The sequence below is a fragment of the Aquila chrysaetos genome, chromosome 25 (assembly GCF_900496995.4).
Source record: "Aquila chrysaetos chrysaetos chromosome 25, bAquChr1.4, whole genome shotgun sequence".
Lineage (NCBI taxonomy): Eukaryota > Metazoa > Chordata > Aves > Accipitriformes > Accipitridae > Aquila > Aquila chrysaetos.
Genome location: NC_044028.1, coordinates 10,973,654 through 10,995,404, shown reverse-complemented (window position 1 = coordinate 10,995,404; position 21,751 = coordinate 10,973,654). Strand labels below are relative to the sequence as shown.

The following is a 21,751-nucleotide window of genomic DNA, read 5'->3' as shown; positions in this document are numbered from 1 at the left end:
CTCCCCAGCGGGCCGGGCCGGGAGGGGTGGCTTTTAAGCCTACCCCAGGCCCGGGGCTCCCGGCGGCGGCCGCCGGCCTGCGGACCGGGCCGGGGCGACACCCCGACCCGGGGTGGAGGGGCCGCGGGGGTGCCCGCGCCCAGCTGGAGGGTGCCCGGGGCCGCCCTGAGGGGATGAGGGAGGCCCCGCGCCAGGACAGCGGCGGCCCTCCCCGGCGGGACCGCCGAGGAGCGAGCCTGTTCCCCTTACGGTGGGACCCCCCGCACCTCACACCGAGAGGGGGGGCCTGGGTGCGCGCACACCTGAGCCCTGGCCTGCGGGGCCGGGCGGAGCGGTGGGAGGCGGCCCCGAAGGGGTCTCCGGCAGGTCCTGCGGAGGGGCCTGGCCTGCCAGCGGGTGCCCGAGCAGGCGTGCTCACCGCCTAGGCATGCGGCAGGCGATGAGGGAATTGCCACGGCGTTGGGCCGGGCTCTTACAGGTAATGATTTCTGACGCCTTGTGCAGAATTTAAGCTTTCACTTAGAACTTTTTTTTTGCGCACACGCAAAAAATCTTGGTAGGTTGCCAGGGACGGACAGTTTGAACCGCTTTTAAGAGGCTGTTCGCTTGAAGGCAGTATATAGTCCGAAGCCTGAGGACAGCAGTTAAGTGTCAGTACTGCTCAGAAGTCTGCTGTTTGCTTCTTTTAGCAGAAGTGTCCGACCTTTCTGTGCTGTCCTTCTCTGGGTCGCTTTGGGCATCATTAGCTGTGTATAAAGGAATTCCCAAAGTAAGATATATGCAGCTTAAAAAGATAAATTAATGACTGGCTAGCAAGAAAGAACAAGCTTCTAATAAGTGACTGGATTAGGCATTAGTATGGTCTCCGTCCCCTGATAAAACACCTAAAGTCTGCTGGCCAAACAAGCATGAAGAAAAGGGTGGGCCTCCACTGCTACCTCAGTTTTATAACTTGTCATTCGCTGGGCTTTTTGACGTGGGTGACACTGGCAACCCACTGAAGATAACCGGGTTTTATTCATGGTAGGATTTCATAACTTTCCACATAGGTATTTTTCCTCTTGGATCCTCGTGCTACTATTAGTCCTTATCTCAACAACCCTACCTCTACTTGTAATCTTACTTTTCTTGTCTTTCTACTCACACAGCTCTCACAATTTTACAGCTCCCTCAGAAGTCTGGGCCAAAGTCATGCAGCAAATCTGTATCATCCAGGCTGGGCTTGCTCCTTGGCATGCAGGTAGCTGAGCCCCTCAGGAAGGGGGGTTAGTGACAGAGTGGGGTAAGGGTCTGCTTTTTGGTGGCTCAGTATCTTTTGATGACAGACGACATCATGGTATTAGGCTAAGTTGCCATTTTACCTTCGCCTTTGCCTAACGGGTTGCAGCCACCAGCAGGGTTAAGAGTCTTCTTAGTGACGATGCTCATATCTGCATCCAGCCTTGCCCTTGCTACCATGGTGCAATGCTACTGTGTATCAAGGCCTTGAGCAATGTTATGTTTTCCACTGCTTAACAAGCTGGTGCTATTAATGAGCATTTGACAGTTTCATCAAAAATTTGTCAGTTCAAGATATCAGAAGGGTTTTAAAGTAGTGAGAATCTGTTTCTTGCTTAAGCATATGCAAATCCAATTTTACATATACAGACTGCAGAGGATTATATAACAGATTGAGAGAGACAGAAATAGGTTTCATTGATGTTAAATACTTGCTCTTCAGTGATAGCAATACTTCGTGTGATATTCTATACATACGTTTGTCACATCTTGTTATGGGTGTCAGTAATCCATTTTAAAAAAAAAAGTTCAGTAGTTTGTAATGACAATTGCTGAGCAGTTCCTGTTCCATCCATAGAGTGGTTCTGTGGTGAGTTATTTAATTCTTGCAGCAAAGCAAATCTTTTTTCCCATAAGAAGCTTATTGCCAAAAGATAAGGTGTTGCAACCTCACCAGAACTTAAAGTGTATACGTTTTTGCCCACTTAGCTTTCATGGAAGAATCAGTGTAGCGTTCTCATTCAAATAACCAGCATGTGAAACCCAGCACCACAAAAATCTGTCATTTTTTAATAATTAATCAGCAAACTAAAAATAAATGCATAAAATCATTTCTTCTTCTCCTCTGCTAATTTTAAAACGGACAAATGTCCTCATTCTTCTTGCAAACAAGGCAGTGTTAGTAGTTATAGTAACCTTTTTTTTTAATATTTATTGCTTGTGTACAGTAGTGCCTCTGCTAGTGCCTCTGAGCCTCTGGCATTTGTTAGGGTGCTATTTCAGAATTGGATGAGAGGCTAACAGCTTCCTCTGAAACCTGAGAATTTTTGCTGTGTTTTACAAGTTTTTCAAGGTGAGAACTATTAAAAATACTCAGGTGTACCTTTGATATCATCTGTGTATTCACACTATCCTCAAAGATTTGTTCAAAGCGTTGAAGCAAAATGTCCTTTGTCCCAAAACTGCAAACAACATATAGATTTTTTAATTACTGGGGACATGCTACGATAGCATGTGCCTTATTTTCTGTAACTTATCCGATAATAAAAACATTCTTGAGCAATGACAGAACTCCAAATTGCTATTAACCCAATTTTTTAAATACCTAATGTAGTTTTCTATTGATGGTTGTATAATAGCTTGTTTCCATTTACTTCTGCTGAACATCTGACCTCAAAATAGAATTATTTTGCTGAACACCTGACCTGAAAGTGTAATTGTTTTGCTCACCCTTTTAAGTTAAATTTGTCTTAGCTATGGCTAGATTTCTTTTAGTGGAATATTCTTACAGAAAATCATTACAGTCCCCGCCTTGTTCTACAAAGTCTTTGGGAGAGGCGCGTTCCCGATTTAGACAGTTAAGTCTTTTCAGGATCAGACTCTGCTCCAGGCCTATTACTGCATCACAGAAGTAAATGAATCTGGGATCAGGGCCCCTGCGTGTGGGTGCCTGTCATCCAGCAGTTTGTAAAACGTGCTGCAGGGGTGCGAAGTGATACTCGGTGACGTATGGCCATATGTATGTGGGCTGGAGGGTACCTACACATACGCAATAATTTGTGTTTTTGTTTTGGCTCAGGAAACAAATGCCAGACACACCCTAATGACCAAGTGTTTGCGTACGCTGTCGGGTAGGAACACACCTAGGGCACTTCAGAAAGCCTCCGCGTACCTCAGTCCCCTTCACATCGATCCTGCGTGGTGAGGGCACGGCAAGTAATTTATTGGCTGCGTCGAGCCGCAGCTCCGTCCCATTGTCTGTTCCCCCTGCGGATGCTTGCGGCTCGTTTTCTGGAATGATGACATCGTGCCGAGATGTAGATGAATGCAAGTGTCTAATTTCATAGACTGCTTTGTCCTTGCGACACGGGCTTCAGTGACCCAGAAGCCTGTTCCTTGGTTGTGAGAAGGGGACTTCAGCCTGAAAACGTTGCACTGGCACTAAATAGTTGCGGTCACTGTCTCACTGCTTGCTCTTTCAGAAGAGGCCTTTGGCATAAAAGAAAATAAAACGTCGTTGCAAAGCTGCTCCCCTTTTAGAACGTTTCGAGGGAAAACACGCCTGTAGAACGCCAGCGCGGTGGCACACGCTGGTTGATACCGTGCCCACCGCGGCTCATCGGACGCCGTGCGCTGAGCACGCAGCCGGGGACGGGTGGTCGCTGCCCGCGTGCGGGGGCCGTGGCCGAGGGCCGGGGCCGGTAGCGGAGGAGCGGGACGAGCCGGAGCCGGGGGACGTTGAAAGTAACGAAAGTTTCGAAACGTTCCGGCAGGCGCGTTCTGGCGGCGCTGATTGGCGGAGCCCGCCGCGGCACGTGACCGGCAGCCAATGGGGTGGCCGTGTCGCGCCGGGCTGAGGAGAGCTGTGGCTGGCGCGCGGAGCTCGGCGGTTCCTGAGGCGGCGGCGGTGGTGAGAAAGCGGGGCTCCCCTGCGCCCCCCGCCCGGCAGGCTGGCGGGAGGGCGGGCGGGCGGGCAGCGCTCCGGGGCTTCTCCCTCTGGCGGAGCGCCCTTGCCGCGTGTAGAGGAGGGAAGGGCGGTTTCGGTGCGGGGCAGCCCCTCCCGGTGTCCCTCGTTCTGCAGCGGTAGCCGGGGCGGGGTCGGGGAGGCAAGGGGCGACGGAGCTGGGACCTCGCCTGTGTCCGCGGCCCTCCGCTCCTTCCCGCATCCTGCCTTGCGAACCTGAATCTCCTTCTGCTTCTGGAGTTGCTCTTGCGGTTGCTGGTGGGGAGGGGAGGGGAGCGTGGGAGCCGTGCCCGCTGGCTTAGCTCCCTCCCGGCTTCGTGTTCCGAATGGGAACGGGGAGCCCCAGCGCGCTGCCTGGCGGACCTCTTGGCTTGCAGCTGGAAGCATCAAGGTCGGGCGTTTCGGGAGAGAAAGCTTTAAGGCGTTTCCTTAGGAGTCACTGCGAACTCGAAAGTGTTGGAGCTGGACTGGTATCTGAGAAGATGAGGGCTTTGCTGGATTAAGCCTTTTGGTAGAGAAGACCCTGAGGAGATAAACTCTCTTCAGTGCTGGCTGTAGGATTCTGTAGTAATCCTGGCACTCCCATGACCTCTTCCTTTTCTTTCTCTCCTGTGGTGATTTTCTTTTGTATTGCTTAAACAAAAGAAAATAGGCCCTTATGTTACAGGAAGACCCTTGCAAGGAGACTATTTTAAGAAAAATGTAATTTTCATAGGATGGGAAAGCTACTTTTCAGGAGCAAAGAGGAGTTTTCTTTTGGTTTACAGTTAGGAAAAAAATGTCTGATAGGAGCTTCATCATCTCTGCCATGGATAATTCGGTAGTATTTATGGTACTGTTTTACCTTTACTTTTTTATTACAATATGGGGTTCTCTGACTCAGACCATCAGGCATTGTTACAAAGATAGGCCAACATTGTTCACCAAGCTAAAATGTTCTTTTTCTTAAAAAAGTATTCACTATGCAGGGTTGTTTTGAGTCCTTTATTCTAGGACTGAAATAATCTAAGTTGAGGTCCTCATGAATTTGGTGAACTCAAACTCTGATTCCCAAATTGAAGTTCCTTCAATAATTTTCTGTGGGGCTTTTAATGTTTGGGGGTTTTTTTCCCTTAAGAATTTTGCAATTCTGCTCTCACTTGTATGAAATTGCTTCCTGCAACATTTATGCTGAGGTATTTTTCTCCTTGCAGAAGTCCATTCCCCACCTATGAACACTTCCACTTCCTGTATGATGTAGATAGAAGTTTTGTGATGTCTGTGACCAGCACTTGTGATGCTTGCATGCAGGAAGTCTGGCCAGATGTCTCTTCCGGCTTCGTGTGTGTGAAAACAAGTAAGGTGCAGCCAGTGTGTGCCTGCTATAGACTGTGACTTTCTCTCCTTGTTTTTTCCACATTTGCCAATGTTTAACAAAACATTGCTAAAACCTCCTTCACCCCCCTCACCCTCCTCCCTCTTGTAGTGAGCCTAGACAATGAGGAGTTCCCAACTGGTGTAATTAATTACTCTCCAGGCATTTTACATGCTGTCCCCAAGCTGTTAAAAATCAAGGGGAGACAGCAGCGGGGGAAAACAGAAAGTCAAAGCCCTACCCTTTCTGCAGGCAGTTTAGAAAGTTTCACGTGAGTTTGGTTTTTTTTTAAAACAAATTCCAGGAAAAAAAAGCAAGCCTTAATACTTTGTCTAAAACATGGAATTTTTCTTTTCAGTTTAACTTTGTATCTTGCATCTTTGGTTAGTTTGAAAATCCCCGTGAGCTAAGATGTAGTGCAGGTGTACAGGGAACCTAATAGGGCTTCCTCGTGTGTTGCAGACAAAAAACACATGCCTGTGGCATTGAACAGTAGTGAAACAATCTCTGCCATGTTGTGTCATCTCTGTGGCATAAGTATAGGTCCACAGTCCTTCCATATATTTGCAGTTTAACAGTTAATTTTAAATTATAAGTACTACTTAGTAATGGTAAGCATGAAACAGAACGTACTCTTAACGGATAACATCCTTAGTGGGTCCATAATCTCATGTTTACAAAGACATACTTAGAAACCGAGGGGGGCAGCATCTTTATTCTTCTGTGAATGTTATCAAGGTTCTGTGGTTCTCTTATAAATCTTACAGCTTGGTTAGGGAAAGTTCTTTTGTATGTGACCAAACAATCTTAAAAAATGCAAATTAGTACATTCTTTCAGTCCTTCCAAAGTGCAGTGTAAAAGCACATGTGAGAGCCAGATGTGAGCATATTCAAGCTTTTGAGGCCAAAGGGAGTTATGTCTTTTGGTTCCCAAGGGTTGTTTGAAAGCTTTCCGGAGCAAGATGTCTTGCATTCCATCTTTATCTTGTCCAACTTCTTTTTGTTGATGCTCTGAGCACAGATATGGGATTTATTGTAACGCTTGTCTCAGAATTCCTCTTTGGAGAATTCTGAAGTATATTTTAATTTGTGTAGCAAAACCAGGCATACCCTGGGTGGGATCTCTGTTCCTGAAGAAATACAGAAACTTCCTGTTGTCTGAGTGGTGAGACCATCTAAAGGAAACTCTGGCTTGCTGTTCTCTGCAGTGGTTTAACCACAGTAATGGATGCTGATCCTTCTTGGTTTCTCACTGCACCCGCATCACTTCTTTGTGTCTGACCCTCCCTCATCTGTAAAAGAGAAAATTTTCTTTCTTCACAAGTGTGGTGCAGGGATTGATGTGTGTGTACACAGTGCCTTCAGCGTAAGGACATGCTCTTTAACATCAAAGGCACTTTCAGTTAGCTTAAAAATAATACAGTAGATGTGTTGTAAACTTCCTAGGTCAAGAATGTTAATTATGCTTGGTCATGATTTTCTTCTTAATGGGCAAGGGTACTATTTGGAAAAATCACTTCTCCTTACTCACACTCCTTTTCCTCTCTTTTTCCCCAGTGCATACTTCTGTAAATACATACAAAGAGCAGTAGCCTTGAGACTTCTTGCTGGAAGTGTGTCAGTGCATTACACAGTGGTTTTATTTGTTAGAAGGAAGACAGGTAGCTTTGCCTAATTAACATTTTCTGTCAAGAAACTGAATTGTAAAAACTAAAGCTTAGAAACTTTTCCCCTCACCTGCCAGGTCCCCTTCTAAATAACAGTGTAACTTCTGTGAGTGTGTAGCTGATGCTGTGCATTGAGGTGTGTGGGCACAGCCCACTTAGCTGGGACAGCTGCTTACTCTTTGCTCAATCTCCTGAAAATTGCCTAGGCTGTGAAAAGGTCTTGTGCTTTGCAGCATTGCTTGGGTATGTAAGAATTGGGCTTTAGATTGTTAGACTACTTTGAGTACTTGATACTGTTGTCTGTAGTAGAGGTAAGAACTCCATATGTTTGTCTCAGTAGAGTTACTAGATAGATGGCTGTTAATCCTGTTTAAACCAGATGATTTTCTGGAGAGGAAAGTCTCAACACAGGTTGTGAATAATTTTTTCCATTGAGTTCAATAGATGTGCAGTAGATGCACATTTGCTTTAGCTATGACATGCTGCTCAGGTGGTCTACTCCAGCATTTCCTGAGTATCACAAATAAGAAGCGTAGAAGGCAGGACTGACATCGAAATGGTAGTTGAAGGCTTTGGCATATTTCCAACCATGTTATCCAGAGCATTAGGTTTGATGTTTCTCCATTGTCAAGACTAACTCCTATAAAATGATGTTTGCTAGTGACCTGTTTATTAGAGTGCATCATGCACATCAGAGGGCATTTATTTAATTGTGCTGTGTAGCTACTTAAGTCTTCAAGCGGGAGTGACCAGCTTAAGGTTCTTGATTCCCCTGTGGCTCTTTCATGTGTCATTCCCATTTGGGACTATGTCCTGTGACTGGGTTTATGCTGGTACAGGGACAGCTGGATGGTCTGGATTGCTCACTGGGTTGCTGCAATCTATCTGCATACCTAGTCCAGCCAGGTGGTATCCCACTAAAACCTCTGTGGAGCTTCTATCCTCACTTCCCTGGGAATTTCTGGAGCTCCCTTCTCCCATGGCTTTCTGAGGTATCCAGATATATTGTGGCTCTCAGCCATACATGGCTTGTGATGTTTCAGGCTTAAAGTCAGGTAGCTTTGTCTATGTTGATCTAGGGAGAAATTTTTCATGTGTCCAGCAGTTACATGTATGAAAAGCTTAGGTGTTCCTGGAAATGTTAGCAGAGGAAACTAGTATCTTGAGTAACTTACCTGTGTCTCTATGAAGTTTCTCTTTAATTTCATGGTAAGTGTCTTTAGGATTGTTGAAATCGACCTTAATTGCACTGTCTTTGGAGCTGAAGTTGTGCCCGAGATGTCTTCTCCTTCACTTGTGTTCTGTGTGCTTTAGCACAGCTGCAGCTAAAGTTTGAGGTTTGGTGCTCTGTGCTGTGTAGTCAGAGGGTGGGGAAGGTGCTCACTGCTGGGGATGTGGCGTAAGCATGCAGCCGCTTTGGGAGAACTGGGGAAAGGGACCTGATTACTCGGCAGTGATTCTTTCACATTTATGGTGTATCCGACAGAGCCCTGTCAAGGCTGGTTTTTAGTTTGGTGTCCAGGTGTTCAATCACTTCCTGGGAGGAGGGCTGCACTGCTCTGCAGCAAAAAGTACTGAGGTAGCTCACTGCATTAGTTCTTATGCTTGATCCCTTAGTTTTCCAGGGTGGGGAAATGAAACAGGAGTTTTAAACTTTGAGGACTCATCATGGAAGACTCAGAAGGACGTCACTTCAGCTCAGTGGAAGAGGAAACCAGATACTGGAAAGAGCTGGCTATGAAATACAAGCAGTGGTAAGGCAGTGGCTTCATTCCTTTAAGTTGTTTGGTAGGGTGCATAACACTGCATGCAACGACATAGATAGCACCGCATAGGGGAGTAAATTAAAGGTGGCTCAGCTATCTTGAGTGGTAGCAGTAGCGATACTTCTGTCTAAACTAGAGCAGCCCAAAGTCTGTTATGCTTATTTGAGCAGTGAATCTATGCTGCTGTGGCACTGCTGGTTTTGGTCCCTGCTGTGGTTTGAGTAGGACGGTGTGTGCTGAAATTGTGCCTCTGACTGCAGTCTGCGGGCAGCCCAGCTAAACGTAACTCACTGCAGAACCTTACTGGGGGTGGACGATCCGGGCCATTGCAGAGAGATGCTGCTGTTTATATCTCTGTGTGGATCTAGAGTGATTTGACAGCATGTAGATGGAGGAGGATCCCTGGCTGAGAATGGACATGCTTTGCTCTTCCCTTTAGCTCAGTGTGTTGTTCTAAATGCAGTAAAGGGTGAAAAAAATCCAAACTTTTTAGATGCTGATATTGGTGGGTTCTTTCCTAGACCAGGTGTTCAGACCTTTCAGTGCTGCTTGTTTAGCTTGCTGGAGGATTATTTCAATAGAATTGTTTAAGAGTATAAGAACATCTTTCCTTCCATCTTTCTCTCTTTTTTTCTCACTTTTTATTGCTAATTGAAAATGGCTTTGTTCATATTTCCAAATAATTGAATTGAATGAGACATTAAATACGCAGATGGCAGTGGACAGCGTACAAGCTAAAGAGACTCCACATGGCCTCAACACCTATTGTGTGAAGACAGACTTCAGGATTTTTCTATTTATTTGGGTTTTTTTAATTTGTTTACCAGTTTGCTATGGGGTGGCTTTCCATGCTTGATGGGGAAACATTGGCATATGGTCCTCTCTTCCTGTTAAATATGTATATTGGAGAAGGGCATAGAGCCTTCTGTGTTAAAGGGCAGTATTGTTTTTTTACATTGAGTGTACAGGAGGTTTTTTTTCTTTTTTCATTATGATAAGTTCTGTTGCTGGAATTGCTCTCTAGTGCTGAGAATACGCAGGAGGAATTGCGTGAATTCCAAGAAGGGAGTCGAGAGTATGAAGCTGAACTGGAGACTCAGCTGCAGCAAACAGAGTCCAGAAACAGAGACCTTCTGTCAGAAAACAATCGTCTGCGAATGGAACTGGAGTCAGTTAAGGTAAGAGTGGATGATGCATACAGTATCTGTACATCCTAAGTGCAAAGGTGAGTGAGACAGGCACATGCAGATTCTGTCTACCTTGTGGACAGGAACCTTCAGCATTACAAAGAAACTGAGCAGAAGACTACAAAAAAGAGAGTCTTGGAAAATTAAGAAATACCAATCTGTTGTCTGCTTTGAGGGTGCTGGATACCTTGGTAATGTTCCTGAACCCCTGTTCACAGGTTGTGGCTATGTGTCAGGATAGACTTGAGATGGGAGAAAATTGTTTGCAGTAGAGCGGAGAGTAAACACGAACATAACCGAGCTGCTGTTCTATTCCTTCTTCCATCTACTTAGTGCTTTTGTTCACAGCTGTCTTGCTGTCCGCATTGTGCGGACACAGATAATATCGCAGAACAATCAAAATACAAACATGCCAGCTGTGTTCTTGCATTACACAAGAAAACTCAGTAGTTTTAAACCCTTTTTACGTAGTCGTGCATTTATTATCTGGTGTTCCAGATAAGGGGGGAAGCAGCAGCTGGTGGGTAGTGTGTAGAATTGAGAGGCATAAAACAGTTTCAGCCCTGGTTTTGTTACTGAATCTGTCTGTACTTGGGGAAAAATAATTTATCCTCTTTGCACTTGCTTAGCCTTCTGTGAAACTAAGAACCAGCTGAAAAGCATTAACTTCCATAACTGCCAAACATAAGGGTTATGAACTTATTGAGATAGAACTTCTTACCAGAGTGACTTAAGAAATAATGAAGCTATCCAGGGTATAAACAGTGATAAGTCTGCCTCATTTCAGTCTCATTAAAGATGCTGCTAGTCCCCTGTGCTGGTTGGCAGGTTTAGGAAATACTGGTAAGTTTTCTTAAACTTGAAAAAAAATTGTCACTGAAATTGGTGTGCCTTTTTAAAGTTTGATCTTGTTGGCCTTTTGCTTAAAGGTGAGGTATAGTCACCTAAGAAGCACTACACTGTATTTTGTAGGGCTAGGTCAATATCTGTGGAAGCAGAGATTAATTTAATTACACTTCTACTCAATTGAATGCAATAATGAGCTAATGGGAGTGAAGGTATTTGTATAAGTGACTAATCACTGGATTAATCCAGGTTTGCAATGCCTTTTGTCTGAATTGTTGTCCAAATTACTGTCTTAAGGAAACACTCTTCTGTTCCAGGCAGATGTCCTGTCCCTCTAGAGTACCAAGTTAGTGATCTACATCCCCGCCGCCCCCCACCCCGGCTTTTTGATAGCAAAACCTCCAAGGCTTGTTTCATTGTATTTGTTATGTTGCACTGATCTTTGTTCTTGTTGTATTCCTGCCTTAGCAGTATTAAATGCTCTGCATGTTGTATGGTGTATAGGTCTACTGTTCCACATAGCCACATAAACCCGTGGAAGCTGATGGGTTTGGGGAGAAGGCAGTTTGACAAAAATAAAACCTGCAGCTCATTTAATTGAGAAGGGCGTGGACTATTTTCTTTAGAGGAGCTAGGATGAGAGGAGGGGACAATGAACTAGCCAAAGCAGTTAAGAGTGAAAATAGTAGGAAAGAACAATGAACCTCAAAAAGTGGAAGGTAAACATATTTTAGAAAATCTTAAATTGTTCTTCACAGTAGATAACTTTATTAAAACATATTTTGCTTGAAACGAACCTTTTAACAATGGGCTATTCATGCAGCCTGAAAACTGCAGTAACAGACTGCAGTGAAGGAACAGAGACTCCATTGATGGCCAGATCAGCTGATAGTTTATTACAATTGGCTAAAAACAAAGACCTCGAACCTTGCAGTTCTGGTCTTTTATCTGAGTCAATTCAAGAGCAAAGCATTAAACTCGTGAAGCTATTGAGCAGCAGTGATAACTGAGCCCACCAGGGGTTGGTGTCTGCATCTAGGTCAACACTAGTGAACTTTGCCCACACAGCTCCTGGCTTTGAGCTTACCAGCCTGGTGTGTGTGCATGCTTCCTCCTCAGAAACCAGAGTTCACGCTACCTAAAAATAAATGGAAATAATGCTTTGGAGGGTTTAGAGAGTCCTGAAAAGCTAGTTGAAAGTAACCTGCCTCTTAGAGCCTGGGGGCTCTTAAATTCAGCATGTGACTATGCTTCAGAGATCCAGAATTATAGCAGTGTCGCCACACTGTAATCAGATAAGAATTTCTTAATTCAGAATGGGTATCTCTTTCTCTCCTCCTTGCCTATGCATTTCATATGCTAAAATAGCTGTCTTCAAATTATCAGTCATGCTAGACTATATGCCATGGTTTTCAAATTCCAGTGCATGGATTTGTTTTCAGTGACTTCAAGTGTGTTGTACTTAAATTCTGGATGGAGAAAGCACTTCAGGAATGCTACTTATACAGCAATCTTGGAGTTTCAAAAAAATCTCTGGCATGTTGAAGTGATCTGATAGCAAGGTGGTGGAGTATAAAGCGTTGCAGTAGACTGCTCTGTGAAGTGTTCCCTGTCACATGATGCAGAGCTAACTCCGCATATAGTGGCAATAGTGGGAGAGATATGTGATAGAGAAGCTAAGCCTTCCTCCGGGCCTGTGCCTCTCTTAAATGTACCCTTGTGTACATGTTGTAAAAGGAGACAGTTTGTTTTAGGTTCATGTTCAAAGCATGTTGCATAACTGCATCTGAAATGTCTTATGATCTAGAACTCTGAACCTGCTTTGGGCTAATAAAACCACAGGACAGTGGAGAATCCTGCTGGTTCCACAGCAGTATGTAACAGTGTCACACTTGGATTTTTTTTTTCTTGTTATTTAGGCTCCTAAGTACTGCTTGACTTTTTATTAGAATTGAAAATAAGTGGCTTTTCTTGCATCCTGCTTTGTGTGTTGCTAAAGCTCTTGGAGCTCAGAAATTAGGCTGAGTCTCGCTGTCTGGGAGAGCAAGGAACAGCCCTGTGCTGTGAAGGTCAGGAACTACTTTGCGGCACCATTGTTTGGTAAGGAGCGCCACAGGAAGAGCTCTTGTCTGCTGGCAGCCCAGAAGTATGTGAGCAATTGGCTTTGTTGGCATTTTACCATATGTAAGGTGATGTTTCTCAAAAAAACTTCACAGCATCTGCCTCTGCCTTTAAAGGGGCTCAGACAATGCCACAGAAAGAATGTGCATTGCTAAGTCCCTGATATGCTATTTGATTTGCCTTTGATTAGGAAAAGATTGAAATGCAGCATTCAGAAGGATACAGGCAAATCTCTGCGCTGGAAGATGACTTGGCACAGACAAAAGCTATTAAAGACCAACTTCAGAAATACATTCGAGAACTTGAGCAAGCAAATGATGACTTGGAAAGAGCAAAAAGGTGACCTACCTTCTGTGTTTTCTTTTTCCACCTCTGTCCTGTCCTGTGAGGTGGTGTCACTGAGCTGTTTGTGGTGCTGTGCTCATTAGCACTGCCATTCTAAACTAATCACTTAGGTGATGATTTTGGTGAAGAGGTTTGTGGCAGATGGGAAAGTGATAAATGGTTTTTTCCCCTTCCACTCCCCCACTGCGCTCTTTCATATCCTACAAGCTAAAATAATAATAATAAAAAAAAAATAAAGCAAACCAAACAAAAATGCAACATTATCCCTTTTCTTGTGAGAGAGGGAGTTCCTCTATGTGTTTGAAGGATCTGGTAGTGACATCTTGTGCACTCTTTTTCAGAGCCACTATAATGTCTCTGGAGGATTTTGAACAGCGTTTAAACCAGGCTATTGAAAGAAATGCTTTTCTGGAGAGTGAGCTGGATGAGAAGGAAAACCTTCTGGAGTCTGTGCAGCGCCTGAAAGATGAAGCTAGAGGTTAGACAGAAATCACTTGTTTCTTTCCCTTTCTCCCCTCCTGGCTTGTAGCTGTTCAGTCCTCTCCATATATCTTGGAGCTTGGCTTTTAAGTTTGCATCTTTTAAATCTGCTATCTGAAATGTAGAAGCAAATGAGGAAGCTTCAAGACTGTTTCCTGCCTCCCCCCTCTGCCCTCCTCCTTGAACTCCTGACCTTGTTCCCGAGCAGCTCACAGCAGCAAAAATCTGTTCCAGCCTTTTCCTAATCTGTGGTGATGCTTCAGGGTCTTAGGGGGTTAAGAAGAGCCAGTCCAGCTGGGGCACGTGCTGGTCTGGCTTCCTGTAACCTGTGAAGGTCAGCTTTAATAACCATTAACGTCATTGTTTCCTGGCCTGTGAAAATTGGAGCCAATGAAACACTAATGGGGCAGTAAAACAGGAGGGCTGTGACTGACTTCTAGTTACCTTTGGATAGCCTCATGTGCTAGCTTCTTGATATCTGTCAGTAAGGCTGGGTGAGAAGAGAGAGACCATGGAGCTGGAAAAACACCTTCCCTTTTCAGATCTGCTCAGGTTCTGTGCCCTTGAGTGGTTTCCATAAGCTACAGCTAGTCTGCGGGACAGAAGTGCTTTATCCTTTGGCTAGATAATGGTGTGGCTTCCACCTGGCCTCAGCTCAGGTTTCCTTCGTGTGGAAACCAGGGTAGAAGAGAAAAGGGTACAACAAGTAGGATCTCAACCTGGCAGGCAGCTGGAATGTAGCCAAGGTATGCCAAGTTGCCTAGCCTCAGTCTTGATGTACCTCTGCTTACCAGCCTGTGACATTTGGAAGGGAGTTAACTCCCTGCCTTAAAGGGAGCCTTGTGAAAGAGTATGAAAATTAAAGCCAGTTTAATAGCAACTGAACTAATACTACAAAAACATTTTGAGCCACAATCCTGGAAAAGCCTTTAGTGATCGTCCAGATTTTGAACATATGCCTGGAGTAATCTTTAAAAGGATAAGTGACTTGACTTCACCTCCACAAGGGGAAAAATCTGAGCAAAACATTCTCACCTGTTTTTATCTTGGTGAATACATACTCCAAAGGCTTGCTTCGTGTTGCTTCCTTCGTAGATCTACGACAAGAGCTTGCAGTGCAGCAGAAACAGGAGAAACCTAAAACACCAATGCGAACTACCCTGGAAACAGAAAGAACGGACACTGCAGTTCAAGCGTCCTTATCTGTGCCTTCAACTCCTTCAGTGCACCGGGCACCTAACATCAACATACCCACCCCTGCAACATTTAGGAGAGGTGACTGACAGGGAACCAGCACAGAAATACTATCTGACGCTCTTGTTTTTACTGTCGTTTCTGGCTAAAGGAGGAATAAGGGAGCAGGGTTGAGTGTTTCAGTTACATATATCTAAATCCGGTCACCATGGTCTCAGTATTCGTAGACTGGGATTTTTTGGGGGGCTTAGTCATAGGCTGTTAATTTCTGTTTGACTTGAACTGTCCAGTAATAATAATTGAGAGGGGCAAGATGAGCTGTTGGGACTGTACTATTAGTTCACAACTGTCCCAGAGATGTTGGGCTAACTTAAGGGAAGGATTTTAAAAACTTCAATGTGATCTTTAATGTCATACTCATGTTACTTGCATTGGCTTCTCTGTGATAGTAGGTGCTCTTTGAGAGAGGCTTTCTTTTTACTCTTGAACAGCAGGACACTGACAAGTCATCCTAGCTGTCTGTACTAAATTACTATATCTCTGCTTTCATGTCAATAATATCAGTTACTTATTTTCTGTGAGCACTGATTATTTCAATATTTCAAACCTCTAACACTAACTCTCCCATCTTGTTCTCACTTAAAAAGCCAGAAGTTTCTGTAACTGTGTTCATCTGTATGCATAAATGCAGGGAGTTGTACTGCCACGTTCTGATGATATGATATTATAGCTCTGAGCACTAACACAGTTTGATTGTGGGCTTCAGTATGCTTAACCTAAAATTGTGTTTTGTGTGGAGGAATTAATACTTCTGTAAAAGTGAGAGGATTTGGAGATTTGTAGTAAAATGAAAGATGATGGTCCTCTCTGAGGACACTTCCCTCTGGTCCCACTGCAGCAGCAGAGATGCAGAGTAGGCTGGTAGAACAGATCTCTAGAAGTCCAAGCCACAGCATGTCTAGTGACTTTAGCTTAGGACAGTGTAAGTTGAGCTGTCTCAGGGAGACAGTGCTTCATATTCCTAATGGTTATGAAAGATCTGGAGGTGAGATACAAAAAGGTGAACATATTGATGTTTCCCCTGTATGCCAGGCTGTCTTCTGACTTCCAGTGTCAAGGCTTTTTTGTTGTTGTTGTTTTGTAATGTATCCATATTTAACCTGCCCTGCAGGTCTTGAGGACAGTTACGCTGCAAGCCCTCTCACACCTGCTGCAAGAATATCTGCACTTAACATAGTAGGAGACTTACTGCGAAAAGTGGGGGTGAGTGATTACCTGCTAGCCAATGGTCTTGGAAAGGTAGAGCTGTCTGAAACCGCAGTCAGTGCTATTTGTGCTGTTGCTCAGGGGAGACTGGAAAGAGTATCTTGTCCACAGGTTAGCTAAGCATGGCCTTGAAATTTGGTCTGGACTCTGCATGTTTCTGACCAACTCCCAAATAAAGATGGACCCTGCTCTGTTTTTCTAAGATTTTATCCACATAGGGATAAAGCCTTCCTCTACAAATTTCTGAAAGCGCATGTGCAGAAAGAATTAATTGGCATGAGTAAATTAAGAAGGGATCTGTTCCTATGAAAGGCAGAGAAGAAAGCAGGCTGGTGCCTGCTGTCCAGAGGGCTTCTGGTGAAGTTTGAGCAGGAGACCAGTAGTCTTTTGAGCAAGGCCTAATGTCATGTTAAGCTGTAGCTTGACACTTAAGGTAGTGCTGATGCTGGAAAAGTTATTCCATTACTTCCTTCTGTTTTCTCCCTTAAGCGCCAGTGCTGTGTTGGCATAAGCATTTGTATGACTCTGATGTGCTGAGCTGCAGAACTGATAGAGCTGAAGAGTAACCCAGCAACAGAAGTGGAGTGATTTAGGGTGGGAGCATGTGGTGGAGAATAGGGTATCTGTGGCTCAGTTTCCTCAGGTGTACCACCTACTACATACAATCTAATATGTGTCTAGGGAAGCAGATAGCTCAAATGAATACTTAGTAATCTAAAAAATGATGCCTGTAAGAAAGATGTGAAAATCTCCCTAAGGAAGCTGAAGATTTTGTGTTCCTGCTGATGAACAGCATCAGCTCCTTAACCTCCCCTACAGAAATGGTGATTCAGCTTCTGAGAGATGACTGGCTTCATCTCTTCAAAAACTCAGAACTCATGTGGCACTGGGGTCTAGCAGGTTCCATTACTGGACAGCTCATTCTAAAAGAAACACTCCCCCCCAGCCCCGCCCCCAACACTCTTAATGCCATTTTGGTGTGCCACTGCCATCTTGTGAAAGAGAAGGGTGATATCTGACACTTGCCTCATCTCTGTTTACATTAGGCTTTGGAGTCCAAACTTGCATCTTGCCGAAACTTTGTGTATGACCAGTCTCCAAGCAGAACCACGGTGTCCATGTACATGAACAGAGATGTCCTTGAAACACGCCTGAGTCCTCATCAGCCTCTGTGTGATACAGGGTGAGTGCTGTTCTCTGCTAAGTTGTGTCTTAGTGAGACCTGTTGGCGTTAAACTTAGTGACTGGTATTGTTCTATTTAGTATTAAATCTTTGTTTTGGTAGAGACAGATTTGTTTTCAAAATACATGAAATTTAGTTATTCAGGATTATGATTTGAGTGTTTCAGATCAGTTTAAAATTTGGATTCACTAGCTGCTGAAATGTGAAGACTAGCTGGAATCAAGTTTTGAAAATCACAAATTCAAAGCAAACATAAGACATGTATTTTATTATAAACCCTCTGTTTAAATGGGATGAAGTACAACAGAAGAACTCTTGCTTATTGGCTCAATTTGTTTTATGCTTTATGTTCTTGTACAAGTGATGTCCCAGGAACATTATGGCATGTAGGGACTTCCCTTATCACAGTTCAAATTCTCATTTATGGGACAACTGGAAAAAAGGCAAATAATGGGTTCACTCAATCAGAATGCTTTATGGGTGCTAAGATGTGTTTCCAAGGAGCAGCTGACAGGAAGTTACCTGACTCAACTTATAAAGTTGAGCATCTGAATGCTTGGTTGTCTTCTTTTAAACAAATGAAGGAAAATCAGCAAGGTTAACGCAAGTTGCAGTTTAGTGTCTGTGTAAACCCTGCCAATGCTGTACTGCACATTGTTTAGATTCTTCGTAAATTAAGTGCCTATAGTACAGTTTGTTCCAGACTTAATTATTCAACTAGACCCTTGTGCTGGGAGTACTGGTTTGTCCTGTTACCCAGTGTCTAAAGCTGTTGTGTGGAAGGAGTGCTCCACATTGTACTTGCTATCCCAGCCTAGGGAGAAACCTCATGAAAGCTCCTACAAAAAAGCCTTAAGGGTCATACATTTACATATTCGTGCAGCTGATTATACATCTACCACTGTAATGCTAGAACTGAAATTCCAACACCTGTAAAAGATAGCTTCTCACTACTCAGAGGGAAATGGAGCCCTGTGTTACAGTGGAAACTCAGCCCAGTTAAGTAACGGGCTCACTTAGTGCTCAGAGTGATATTTTTATCTGTTGATTTAAGCTGAGTGGTGTACTCTGGAAGTGACCAGTTACTCTGAAGATGGTAACTATTGTGGTTTAACCCCAGCCAGCAACTAAGCACCACGCAGCTGCTCACTCACTTCCCTCCCACCCAGTGGGATGGGGGAGAGAATTGGAAAAGAAAAAAAAAAGTAAAACTCATGGGTTGAGATAAGAACGGTTTAATAGAACAGAGAAGAAGAAACTAATAATGATAACAACAGCAATAATAAAATGACAATAGTAATAATAAAAGGATTGGAATATACAAGTGATGCACAATGCAATTGCTTGCCACTCACCGACCAATGCCCAGTTAGTCCCTAAGTGGTGATCCCCCCCACCCCAGTCCCCCCACTTTATATACCAGATGTGATGTCACATGGTATGGAATACCCCGTTGGCCAGTTTGGGTCAGCTGCCCTGGCTGTGTCCCCTCCCAACTTCTTGTGCCCCTCCAGCCTTCTCGCTGGCTGGGCATAAGAAGCTGAAAAATCCTTGACTTTAGACTAAGCATTACTTAGCAACAACTGAAAACATCAGTGTGTTATTAACATTCTTCTCATACTGAACTCAAAAACATAGCCCTGCGCCAGCTACTAAGAAGACAACTCTATTCCAGCTGAAACCACGACAGTAATGCTGAGCAAGAAAGGCACTAACTTCTATCTTGTATTTGCAGGTTAGTGAAACGCCTGGAGTTTGGAACACGGCCTTCAAATATTCCGGGACCAATGAGCCATCCCTCCCAAAGTGTTGTCAAGATGCTGCTTTGAAAAGCCTGGCTGGCTTTGGCAAAGGGGAAAAAAAAAAATTTTTAAACTTTAGTTTTAAAGAGAATGTCAATGAGCAATCAGGCAGCAATCTCGGGGTAGGTGAGAATGGAGTAAGAAGCTGCAGTTGGCAGTGGCCCCCTGTGGGGGGGGCCCAGTCTGGCCTCTTGGCTGAGTTCTGTGGGTGGTGTGATAAAACAATGCTGCCTAGCAGTGCAGGACTTAGAATTGCTTCCTATATCAGTTGCTCCTTGCAATTTGCTTCTTTTGACACTGCCAGTCAAAGCCATTGTCCCTCTCCCTACAACAGAGACAGTATGCAGCTCCTCAGGCTTTGGCTTTTGGTGTTAATACAGCACCATGGTGTTCTGGCTTAAATTCTGGTTGTGCTGGCTTTCTATCATGGGTGTTGTGTGCTGCAGTCACCTGAATTAGAGGAGTGGTTTTATGTGGAGAAAGGTGTATTTCTGCTGGGAAGCTGCTCAGCTCTTTGTGGGATGTTTGCTGGTCAGAATCTGGCTACGCAAAAACCTGCCTCTATAGTGGTCAGAGGGTTTCGTAAGCAATGATTTTCCATTAAGAAGAGGTTATGGATAAAGGTGAGGAATGCCTAGTGCATAGCATACTTGGGAGATTCCAGAGCTAACAGCAAGATAGGAGACTTTGGACTGGCTTAGCATATAGACATTTCTTTTGCCATATTGTGGCCCCTAAAGCCTGGCTGTTGTAGGAAGTAAGAGACCTGATGAAGCTCCTAGTTGTAACATCTTAATAGGTGGGTTTTAATGCTTTCCAAACCTCCCTTTATTAATGTGCCTTGGGTATTAGTGATTTTTTTCTTGTTTTATTTTTTCTATGAGAATATATGCTTTCAGCTATTACTAATTTAGAAATAGTTTTTAACCTGAAAAGTACTTTGTGCTAGACAAGTGTATATGAGTAGAGAACTACTTTATAATCAGGTTTTCCCCTATAAAATATTACTGCATTTTGGGTTGTTTTTTAAGTGGAGTAGGTTCACTCACAGTATTAATGTACCTTATGGAAGGCTGTACTTACAAATTGTTTAGTCATGATTATTTTTCCATGTTTTTTGTGGGGGGAGTGGGTGGGGAGACCTTACTTGACAAAAGAATGCACAAATGGGTTTGGGGGTTTTGGTTGGGGGGGGGGGGGGGGGGAGTTTTTTATGTTTGTTTTTTTAAGAAAATGCTATGAAAACAGCCACTGATGCATCTGTTTCTCTGGAATAGGAAATAACCACAGATCATTCCCATCATTCAGGCCATCTACAAAGTTGGCTTAACTGGGGAGCAGAATAAAGCTTATTTTGAATGCTGGTTGTTGATTCATTTTGAGGTTTTTTTGCAAGTTGTCACTGTGGTTTATGCACAGATATTTGCTACCACTTTCTCATCTGTTTCTGATCAATGAAGCTGAAAGACATTGTGTGTTTTGCTGAATCATATGTAAAGATTTTCCTACATCTTTTCTTTTCATGGTTCCTACACTAAGGAATGTAAATATTTCCATAGCTGAAGATGCCTCTGGGATTTACAGTGCATAGTATTGGCATTGCTTTTTCTTAAAATCTTGAACTCTGGCTGTTTTAATATGATTTTTGTCCTCTCCTCTCACACATTTTTTCTTATCCATGAGGAGCAGAAGCACATGGGCTACTTTGTTAGTTGTGCTGACGCATGGACTATGGTTCAGTGGACTGTGTAGCCTGGAGGGATCAGTCAAGACAAGTTGCATTTTCCTTATCTTGCCAGAATTTGCCTGCTTGGTGAGCAAGTTGGCTTGCAGTCAGATTGAGACACAGCATTGAGATAAGGTAGAAAGTTGGAAAATCGTGGCTGTGCTAGTATTATATATTTTACAGATATATGTTTTTAATGTGACTACCGATGTAATCAGACAGATGAGGGGTGGATATGCTATTGAGAATTGTCAAAATAATTTAGTCCAGAACAGCCACCTCTGCAATGGTACAGAGATGAACTTCAGTTTGGCCACTGTTGCAGAAGGATGCTTTCTGTGGTGTTACTAAAGAAACTCTGACTCCCTGTTTTATCCCTGTTTTGTAAAGCTTGTGACTGGAACCTGAGTTTCTCGAGTGATAGGGCAGTGCTCTAAACACTGGACCAACCTCTCCTGTTATGTATGCGAATTTTCTAGATTAATTTCTTTTAGAAGGGCTCCATGTTCAGTTTGCTGGTTCTGCTCCAAGCATTGGTGCTTAAGACCATTCTGTATGAAGTCTGACTTCCTTGGTCTCCTTCTTCCCACACATCCAGGCTCACAAGCTCTGTGTTTAACAGCCAGCTCTTGACCACGTTTACAGAGCTGGGCTGTGTGGCTGAACAAGCAATGAAAAGGTCTTATCCAATAGCTCCTAACCCCCCTCCTCTGCAGCTTGTCATCTTAATTGCTCTAAATGGTTTCTTACTTAAACTATTCCTTTACTCTTTCATGAGCAGAGAGAATTCTTTGGGCCCTAATTCTGCTGGCTAAACGTTGCCTGGTCTGAATCTCCAGTTCATGATCTCTTT

The 21,751-nt window shown here is 43.9% G+C and overlaps 1 protein-coding gene across 6 annotated transcripts; it reads left to right on the top strand.

Annotated features, from left to right (window-relative positions):
- The first annotated feature begins 25 nt into the window (after positions 1-25).
- Positions 26-20,345, top strand: NDE1 (nudE neurodevelopment protein 1). Of its 6 annotated transcripts, none has more exons than XM_030001523.2 (9): positions 26-478; positions 8,600-8,736; positions 9,773-9,926; positions 13,093-13,241; positions 13,589-13,725; positions 14,823-15,002; positions 16,093-16,184; positions 17,234-17,370; positions 19,106-20,345. In XM_030001523.2, exons 2-9 carry the CDS (start codon positions 8,651-8,653, stop codon positions 19,197-19,199), a joined length of 1,029 nt encoding a protein of 342 aa, XP_029857383.1. In that variant the 5' UTR covers positions 26-478; positions 8,600-8,650; the 3' UTR covers positions 19,200-20,345. The 6 variants fall into 6 exon arrangements, with proteins under 6 accessions (XP_029857383.1, XP_040976039.1, XP_029857381.1 ...); XM_030001521.2 differs by lacking the exon at positions 26-478 and adding an exon at positions 3,860-3,966; XM_030001527.2 differs by lacking the exon at positions 26-478 and adding an exon at positions 3,887-3,904 and having other exon boundaries at positions 8,608-8,736.
- The last annotated feature ends 1,406 nt before the right edge of the window (positions 20,346-21,751 follow it).